The sequence below is a fragment of the Sceloporus occidentalis genome, unplaced genomic scaffold, assembly GCF_023333645.1.
Source record: "Sceloporus occidentalis isolate IW3139 unplaced genomic scaffold, rSceOcc1.0.p SCAF_1, whole genome shotgun sequence".
Classification (NCBI taxonomy): domain Eukaryota; kingdom Metazoa; phylum Chordata; class Lepidosauria; order Squamata; family Phrynosomatidae; genus Sceloporus; species Sceloporus occidentalis.
The window spans coordinates 52,280,312-52,290,399 of record NW_028316981.1 but is presented as its reverse complement, the minus strand read 5'-3'; the positions used below and the strand labels follow the sequence as shown (position 1 = coordinate 52,290,399).

General features: G+C 42.9%; 1 protein-coding gene across 1 annotated transcript in view; it reads left to right on the top strand.

The window, feature by feature from the left end:
- Positions 1–3,000: 3,000 nt before the first annotated feature.
- Positions 3,001–10,088, top strand: part of LOC149321407 (carbohydrate sulfotransferase 11-like) — a 61,070-nt gene continuing 53,982 nt past the window's right edge. The window contains exon 1 of the mRNA XM_089521180.1: positions 3,001–3,253. Within this exon, the coding sequence (XP_089377306.1) occupies positions 3,154–3,253 (100 nt within the window). The 5' untranslated portion in view covers positions 3,001–3,153. The remainder of the gene's footprint in view (positions 3,254–10,088) is intronic.

Here is a 10,088-nt window from a genome sequence, read left to right as displayed (position 1 = left end):
GAAATTCCACATTAATTGGACATTTGTTCCTCTTAGTAGCCTAAAGTAATGATTCTATGTAGGATCGCTTATTTGGAATTAAGTTTGGTGGACATAATACACACATGCTTATTTACTGGATCACAATGCAGGAGTAGAAAAGAAAGTCTGTAAAAATGCATAAATCTTTTGCACAGATTGGGACTTTAAAACAATTCAATTCAGTGATTTTTTCAATTACATTCTTTCCTATTTTGGATTCTAAAAGTGTGATAAACCACTCTGCCTCAACAACTCTGTTTCATTAAATTTTACCAGTAGGTGCAAAAGGAGAGTTTTCAGGCAATTTCACTTTCTGTGAAGTTGAAGGCTTTCATGGCTGGCACCCATAGTTTTCTGTGGGTTTTTTGGGCTATGTGGCCATGTTCTAGAAGTGTTTATTCTTGACGTTTCGCCAGCATCTGTAGCTGGCATCTTCACTGTGTGACTCTAGGTTGGGAGTGGTTTCCATGTTAATCTGTGTATTGTTCTGCTGTTGAATGGGAAGGCCTCAGGGTGAAGGATATGCAAGGAGGATTAGTGGGCCATTGTCTGCTGGGAAGAATCCTGATCCTGGGTGATTTTTATTTGCATTTTGCTGGGTCTTGATTTTGGTGTTTTTCAGGACTGGTAGCCAGACTTTAAGGGTTTCTTCTTTTCTGTTGAAATTGTCCAAGTGTTTGTGGATTTCAGTGGCTTCCCTGTGCATTCTGACCTGATAGTTGTTGGCATGGCCCAGAATTTCAGTGTTTTCAAACAGCATTTTATGCCCAGGATGGTTTATAACATGTTCTGCCACTGCTAATTTTTCTGGGTGACTCAGTCTGCAGTGTCTCTCATGTTCTTTTGATTCATGTTTGGACACTGCATTTGGTGGTCCCTATGCAGAATTTCACCTTCTGTTTCTAATTTCCCCATGTATTCCCACTACCTCTCTTTTTCTCAACAGAGAAAATCTATTAAGGAGGGAAAGAAAGAATAGCTGTACAGTGTCTTTTGAGTGGTGGTGCTAAGTGCCATCCACTGGGAAGCAGCTTTGGCGTTTATATAGCACTTTTAAAACCGTTTTAAGACTTAAATAAATAAAGGTGTTTAAAGATAATTTTTTCAAGATGCTGCACAGCATTGGCCGTTTGCCATCCTCACTGTCTTTATTACTTGCTGTGTACCTTCAAATCGTTATGGTGAGCCTAAGGTGACCCTATTTTATATTACCTCATATTTGGAGAGGAGTGGGATTCTTAAAAGTATTTTGGGAACCATGAATTCAAAATGGTCAAGGTGAGGTGTTATGTACCAACTTCTTGGTTCTCAACTCACTCAGTCTCAGCTATGACACAAGCTTGTAGTCTGACGAACTCTTCTTTTTACCTGCTAAAGGGGAAGCCATCTAAAGTGCCTTGTGCAAGGCATTTTCCTGCTTGAAGCAAAGGACAAGGTGGTGCCTGGTCCCAGTTCCAGGCACAGAAGCCAGCTGGAGGAGCAGGAAAATCATACTTTAGTGTCCTCCACCACACCTGTAATGGGCAAAAGTAGAGGTTACAGAGGACAGGGGCTGGCAGGCAAATCACATGTGGCTCTGCTACCATTGCCTACATATCCAGCCTGTCACCTGAGACAACTTACCATTCAGCCTAATAGAAGGACTGGCCCTGACAGCAATCATGGGCACACATTTCTGTAAGTAACATTGTACGATTAGTAACATTTTGAGAACAATGAATTCAGAACGGTCAAGGTAAGCTATGAAGTACCAATGTCTTGGGTCTCAGCAAACTCACCCTCATAGCTTCCTGAGCCTCACCATCCCAACCTTAATCGCACGTGGCTGTGGGGTTCAGAGGGACTAGCTAGTCACTCCATGCAGTGATACATTTAAAAACTCTGCAGGTGCTCAGAGTTGCTCTTGCCTGGACACCTGGCACAGCGTGAACTTGGCTGGCTTCTTGCTCACTGTGGTTGTTCCTGGTGAGGAAGGAGCTGGCAATGAGAGCCAGTGTAGCGTAGTGGTTTCACTGCGACTCTGGAGTCCAGGGCTTGGAAACCCGCTGGCCGACCCTGGGCAAGTCACACTCTCTCAGCCACAGATGGCCATGTCAAACACCCTCTGAAGAAACTTGCCAAGAAAACTCCAGGTAAGAAATTTAAATACATGATTCTCAGCCATGCTTCAAAATGGAGGACGTTTTGGAATTTCTCCCAGACAGAAAATAGAAGCTCAAAACACTTAATAGAAATGTAAACCCATGCTTCTTGGCCATACTCAAAATGGAGGACATTTTGGAATCCCTCCTGGACAGAAGATGGAAATGCAGGACCTCTGAGCCCAAGGTGACCAGATGTGAGAACCACAAAGGAGGACAATTGGGGGGAAATGGAGGGTGTGACCAAGTGGAGGATGTGACACTTCATAGAAATATAAATCCATGCTTCTTAGCCATGCTCAAAATGGAGGACACTTGGGAATCCCTCCCGGACAGAAGATAGAAATGTATGACAGACACATCGTGGAAGGAAGACCACCTCTGGTCACCCTGTATCTGAGTTGCCCTGGGGTCAGGCTGACTAGATGTCCTCCTCCTTTTCCAGGACCTGTCCTCCATTTCCACCTTCTTTCCAGGAGGGATTCCAAAGCGTCCTCCTTGAGTGAGAACCATGCATTTCCATGAAGTCTTCTGAGCAGCTCCTCCTCCTCCTCCTCCTCCACCTTTTCCCTGGGAGGCCCTCCCTCCATTTTGTGGTGCCTGGGTGTCAGTCCTCCTCTGAAGGGAGCCAGGGCTGCTGAGGGGTAGCAGCAGCAGCAGCAGCAGCAGCAGCAGAGGCTCCTTCTTCTTCTTGTTGTTGTTGTTGCTCTGCTCCTTCCTTCCTCCTTCCCTTTGCCCTCGGGGCAGGCCCAGCACTGGGGCGGCGTAGGGGGTGTGAGTATGGGGGGAGCCTAGAGCCGCCTCTCCAGGAGCAGAGAGAGAGGCAAGAGAGGGCTTCTTCTTCTCCTTCTTCTTCTTGGTGGCCATGAGGCGAGGAGGAGGAGGAGGAGGAGGAGGAGTTGCAGCCTGGGAGTACTACTCCTACTCCTAGTAGTAGCAGAGGTGCCTCTGGCCGTGTGGGGCATGCGGTGGAAGGGAGGAGGAGGCCGCGATGAGGAAAAGCAGGGGGCTCCCCCGGATGGTCCTGGCCACTTCCCTGGGCTCCCTCCTCCTCCTCTGCCTCTTCTACTTCCAGAGCAGCCTCAGCCCAGGTGAGTGACTCCTTCACACGCCCTCCCTTTCATATAGATCAGGTCCAGAACACACTGCAGAAATAATCCACTTTGAGACCGCTTTAACTGCCCCTGGCCCAGTGCTAGGGGATCCTGGGGATTGTAGTCTATTGTGGCAACAGAGCTCTCTCTCTCTCTGTCTCTCTCACCAGAGAAGGCTCCATGTCTCACAGAACTACACTTCCCAGAATTCCCCAGCACTGAACCAGGGCAGTTAAAGTGCTCCCGAACTGGATTATTTCTGCAGTGTGGATGCAGTTTTAAGTGAGGCATTCTGGGCATTGCAGTCCAACTGCATTTTATTTCTGGAGTGTGTTTTGGACCAGAGACATCCTCCTCCTTTTCCAGGACACGTCCTCCATTTCAACTTTCTTCTGTCAAATTTCAAAATGCCCTCCATTTGGCTAAGAAGCATGGACTTATATTTATCTGGGTGTTTTCAGCTTTTGTTTTTGGTCATGCCCTACATTGTTTGCTAGAGTGTCCTACATTTTTCGGTGAGGGCACTGGTCACCTTGGTCAGAGAGCTTTACAGGGCTTTAACTGCCATCCTGCTGTGGTGCTGGAATAAACTACAGTTCCCAGAATTCCATAGCATTCAGTCAGGGAAGTCAAAGTGGTCTCAAGCATGATTATTTCCCCAGTGTGGATGCAGCCCAAGCCTTTTGCCTCTCTTATACCCAAGATTTCAAAGCCCTGGTTTGGAGGTACCTGTGCTGTTCTTTAGAGCCATGATTCCCAAATTTTAAGTGTCCAAGATTTTGGACTCCAACTCCCAGATGTCAAGGGTTCTGGGAGGTGGGATCCAAAACATCTGGAGGACCAAGGTTTAGGAACCACTGCAGAACTTTGTTGTTTTAGTGTGTCTTCAAGTCGTTTCCAACTTATGGTGACCCTATCCTGGGGTTTTCTTGGCAAGATTTGTTACTTTAGAGGAGGTGGGTCATTGCCTACCCCTGAGGAGGCTGAGAGAGTGTGACTTGCCCATGGTCACCCAGTGGGTTTCATGGTCAAGCTGGGACTCGAACCCCGGTCTCCAGAGTCCTAGTCCAGCACTCAAGCCATTACACCGCACTATCCATTCTGAAAATGGCTTTGTTGTTGTGCACCTCCAAGTCGTTTTTGACTTATGGTAGCCCTAAGGTGAACCTTATCATGAGGCTTTCTTGGCAAGTTTCTTCAGAGGGGGTTTGCCATGGCCATCCTCTGAGGCTGAGAGAGTGTGACTTGTCCAAGGCCACCCAGTGGGTTTTTGTGTTCCAGCAAGGATTCTAACCCTGGTCTCCAGAGATGTGGGCCAGTGCTCAAACCACTATGCTGTGCTGGCTGTAGCCATTTTTTGGGTCAGTTTTCCCCTACAGTTTTGCCCAGTTTTTCTTACTACAGCTTCTTTTGCTTTTAGTTGTGCTGCAGTAACCTCACATGCAGAAAAGTTTCCCAGTGGTTTAGTGGTTTGAGCATTGGACTATGACTCTGGAGAACAAGGTTCTTATTCCCACTCGACCATGAAAATCACTGGGTGATTTTGGGCAAGTTACACTCTCAGCTTCAGAGGATGGCAAAGGCAAACTCTCTCTGAAGAAACTTGCTAAAAAAACCCTCTGTAATAAGGTTTGGCTAAGGGTTGGAAACAACTTGATGGCACACAACAACGACAGAAACAGGAGAGAGTCATGGACACTGGGTGCAATATTGTCATTTCTTCAGGCTATTTAATAATGTGTTTGTTAACAGTCATGTGTATTCTTACACATGCACACAAACCTATATATAAAAAAGATGGAAATAACACACAGGTGCATCTGTGTGGTAGAAATGATACAGCTTGACAGCATTTTAAGTGTTGCAGCTCCATCCTGTGGGAGATTGGGATTTATAGTCTGACAAGGCTTTTGGCCTCTGCCAAAGAGTGCTAGTGTCTCACAAAACTACAGCTCCCGGGATTGTGTAATTTGGAACCATGGCAGTTAAAGTGGTGTCAAACTGCATTATGTCTACGGTGTAGATGAACCCATGGAAAAACTATATAGAAGAAATGAAAGGATGACACATTCATTCAAGAAAGAACCATATAAAGACAAACCTCCAATTTACAAAAGTGACGTGGAAGCTCCACTCACTCTCTGAGAGAAACAGATCACCAGGAATGGAAAGCATACCAATAGAGACAGGATCTAGTCTTCTTTCAACAAATATGGGGGGAAAAACAACGAACCACAGCCTGGAAACACTCCATATACATTCCAGTCCCCAAGAAAGGGAACACTAGGTATTACAGTGACCACAGAGCCATTGCATTCATTTCTGATGCAAGCAAAGTGTTGCTCAAAATGCTGCAACATAGACTTTTACCATATATGGACCAAGAAATGCCAGATCTCCAAGCCCAGTTCAAGAAAAGAAGAAGCGCTAGGGATCATATGGTAAACATGCATTGGATAATGGACTTCACCAAAGAATTTAAAAAGGAAATCAGTCTATGCTATATAGATTATACAAAAGCCTTTGATTGTGTAGACCAGAGGTCCCCAAACTGTGTCCTTTAAGAGATTTTGGACTTCATCTCCCAGAAGCCTCAGCAATGTTGGCCAATAGTCTGGGATTCTGGGAGCTGTCAGGTAGGCCCTTTTGGGTCCACTGACCCAGTGGAAAAAATAAAGCTAGCAACCTTGTGTTCACACTAAAATTAATAAAAATGGTTATCTTTGGCCAGGTTGGACCCTAAAACAGCAGCACTATCATTGGTGTTAAGCAGCTTTTTTTCCTTCAAGGGCTGGGAGGACATTTGATACAAAGAGGCCTTTACCTGATGGAACTGTGCAAAAAGGTTGTGTCGGGTGAAACCAGCCTCCACCGGGACAAAAACTTCATTTAGGGCCCTTGTGGGAAAAGCTCTAGTCCAAGTCTTGCTGTTTGGTTTTCCTTTGGCAAATGAAGGGTCAGCTAAGTAGGCAATGTGTCAACGCCTTCTAATTTTGGTATGGGACTTGAACCTCATTATTCATTTCCATCACTTTAAGGAAACATGAGGAATTTCAAGGAAGCACAAGGAAGACAAGAAATCGATCATTTCAAGGAAGCATAATAATGGTGATAGACAATACTTTTGAGTGCCTGAGAACCATGTCCTTGAGGGATCATAATTAAACCCATTTTTAAAAATTCCTCTTAGTTTCATAGGATGATTCCTCTTAAATGAATTAACTGGGCCTTCTCCTCACAGAAACATTCAGTTAGCTTTGCATGGTACGTTTTCTGAACTGAAGTACTCTGCTGGTTATGTGAAATAGTTTGGTAAGCAAATACCAACTTGCTGGGAGATCCCTCTTAAGCTGAATCAAGGAAATAGCCCCAAGGGAATTCACTCTGAGATATTACATATTTTTGAGCTAACATCATTCTCCTTATCGATGTATGTTTTTGCAGGAGGATGTGAAATGCAGAGTATGCTCACTGCAAACATAACTGTTCAAAAGCTGTTTTTGGCATGGATGCAGTGAGTTTGTAACTGAAGTAGAACCAACACTGAAGCTTTTGGATCCAAGATCAACTAGCTTCTTCTAGGTTATATTTTCTTGGCCATTAAGGAAGTGAACTATAGTTGTCTAGCCCAGGTCAACAGTGTGGGACTTCCTTCTGACAATATGCATAGGACTAAGGCTGCATCTACACTGCAGAATTAATGCAATTTGACAGTACTTTAACTACCGTGGTCAGTTCTATGGAATTCTGGGATTTGTAGTTTTATGGGTTTTCCCTGTCAAAGAGCTCTGGTACCACAACAAACTACAAATCCCAGGATTCCATAGGATGGAGCCATGGCAATGAAAGAAGTGTCAAACTGCTTTAATTCTGCAGTGTGGCAGCAGTCTAGGTGTGCCTAATGCAGTTCTTGTGGTGGTGCACCCCTTCTATACCGAGTCTCACAAGGCTTTTATTTTTAAACAACTGGTACCCACTTACTCCGTTTCATGTCTCCTTTATTTAGTGGGGTGGAACACAGACAAAACAAGGCAAAATTTAATAATTAATTGATTAATATCCGACCTTTCTCCCAGTACAGAACCCAAGGCAGCACACAACGTCAAAAACATGATACAGTTCTTTAAAAAAAATCTTAATACAAAAGTTAAAAACAAGCAAACAATTAAACCAATTTTAATTTAAAAGCACAGGTTAAAAACACAAATTGAAACACTGTTAAAAAGGCATTTAAAAATTATAAAATGAAAACACTATATTGCTTGCCCATTAAAACTTTATTAAAGGCACTGAGGCATATAGAATAGAATATGGAAAAGTGCTTTTGATTCACCAAATCTCTTTGCCAGCATGGCCTCTGGTCATGATGCATAGAAGATTCTGGAAGTTGATCTAAAACCCCACTTTTTTAAACTTCAGCTCAGAATGGTTCCATGATAAGAGGATTATTGACCAAAATCTCACTATACACAGATGCAAGGGTGAGCTGAAACACTCCTGTATAACAGACTGGTACCTCCCAGTCTGCCAATCCAAGGCAAGCAAATGATTGACAGCAGGTCCTATCATGTATTGTAGTGTAGTGGTTTGAGTGTTGGACTAAGACTCTGGAAGACCAGAGTTGGAATCCCCACTCAACCATGGAAACCCACTTGGTGACTCTCAGCCTCAGAAGAGAGCAGTGCCTAGCCCCCTTTGAGCAAATTGTGGCAAGAAAATACTGGTCACCGTTAAGGTCTGCCATATATCAGAAATGACTTGAAGGCACAACACCACAAAGTGGAACAGGACTGAATCCAAAAGGTTCTGGAAGGCTGTGAGGAGAAGACCCTCCAAGGGGTCAACAAATGAGGAGTCTCTGAGGGTGGAAAACAATGCACCTGTGGACTTTAATGGGACATTTGCACACATGTAACATATCTGCTGCAGGTCTGATCAGATATAAGACTCATTCAAATGGCCTTACTTCTAAGTAGGTGTGTGTAGGTTTGCAGTCTTAAGGAGTGAGGATGGAAGTGCAGACTAAAATCTTCATAATGAAAAACAAGCGTTTCAGTGACTTACACAGAGCAATTTTATGTATGTTTACTGAGAGGTAAGTCTTACTTTGTTCAGTAGTGCTGTTTCCAAGGCAAATCTGCATCAGATTGCAGCCCTGGATTTTGACTTTCTTGATTACATTTCTGTGGTATTTAAGAGAGCCATCCTTTTGCCTAATAAACAAAGACAGATCATTTTACTTTATGAAGTTGTTAGAAGTACAGAGCGGGCCATGAAATTCAGAAGATTGATACTAGAGCTGTCAGCGGTCAACTGAGTTCACAAAGAGCCTGCTTTAATTAAAGCATATTAAAGCCCCGAGGTCAGTGAACTAATAGATTAATCCACTAATTAATTTGATGAGCATTTTGGGCTGTTTAACAAAACAGTGTGTAACTGAGGAGAGTCACAATTTCACTCCCTTTTGTTCTTGTAAATAGGCTACTTCCCCTTCCCCAAAAATGTTTTTGTGTCATTTTTATAATTCAACAATATACTATTATTTCCTGTGACATTTTCAGTTGTAACCAAAACTACATTGCCCTAAATCTTGATAGCCCCCCCTTACTTTTTTTTAGCCACTATGGACTGAAAGGTGACTTTTCTATTTTACTTCCTAAGAGTAGGCTATTATTTGACCTTAAATTTTACTCAAAGACAAAGCCTTGTTAGTCTGAAAAATCTATGCGAAGGGATCTTGGAGCACCTTTGAGATTACTTCCTCAGATGTATTTGAATTAAAATTTAATATGCAAAGGGCTCTTGCAGCACCTTTGAGACTAACTGAAAAACAGAAGCTGGTAGCATGAGCTTTCATATGACTTGAGTGTACTTCCTTAGATGTACAGGATGATTCAAAAAGAATTGTGCAAAACCAAATAAGAACATCTTGATCTTTGCATCATTTTTTAAAAACTACTCTGTATTTGAGGAAGTAGGCTCAAGACTGTGAAAGTTCATGCTACCAGCTTCAGTTTTTCAAAGGTGCTGCAAGATCCCTTTGTGTATTAAATTTTATTGTGGAGGCCTGAATAACATTTACTGGAAGGGTACTTCAGCTTTCTGTAAAGCCTATAGTGCATTCCAACTGTATCTGTAGATGTTACTGTTTTCCAGTTTATCTTGATGATTTGTATGTCATCTGGAAAGAAAAAAGATGCAATCCAGGCCCCATTGCAAGCAGTACAAGGTTGTACTCCTGCACATACTTACTAGGGGTTAGGTTCCAGTGAACTCTCTGAGCTGTAATTTTGCAGAAGGAAGAATTAGGAACAGAGGCACACTGTAGTCCCAAGAGATTAGAAATTTTAGATTTATTGACAATCTGAAAACAAACAAGTCTCAGGTCCAGATAGCATCTGTCAAAGAGTTCTTTAAGGAATTGCTAATCTTCCAACAAAAATATGTAATGAATCCTTAAAATTGGCTTCTGTAGTAGAATAGTCTGACATCAATTGGTTGTTTTTGTCTTTTTGAAAAGGAGATAAAGGAGTTAAATCTAATGTTAGTCATATTTAGAATAGGCTAGCTGAAACCAATGTGGTTTAAGTTACTGATGATTAATAAGTCCCATTAATTTCAGTAGGACTATTTTAAGTATGACGTATACTGGATTTAGCCCCTGGAAACTGTACACTGATAAGCTTAATATCTGTTTCAGGTAAATTGGTGAAAGCTTATTTGTAAAGCTGAAGTTATCAAGCATGTAGAAGGAGATGCCTTGCTGAACAAGAATTAGTATGGCTTCTGTTTAGGCAAGCCTTGTCTGACTTGTCTTACAGTTTCTTAAGAG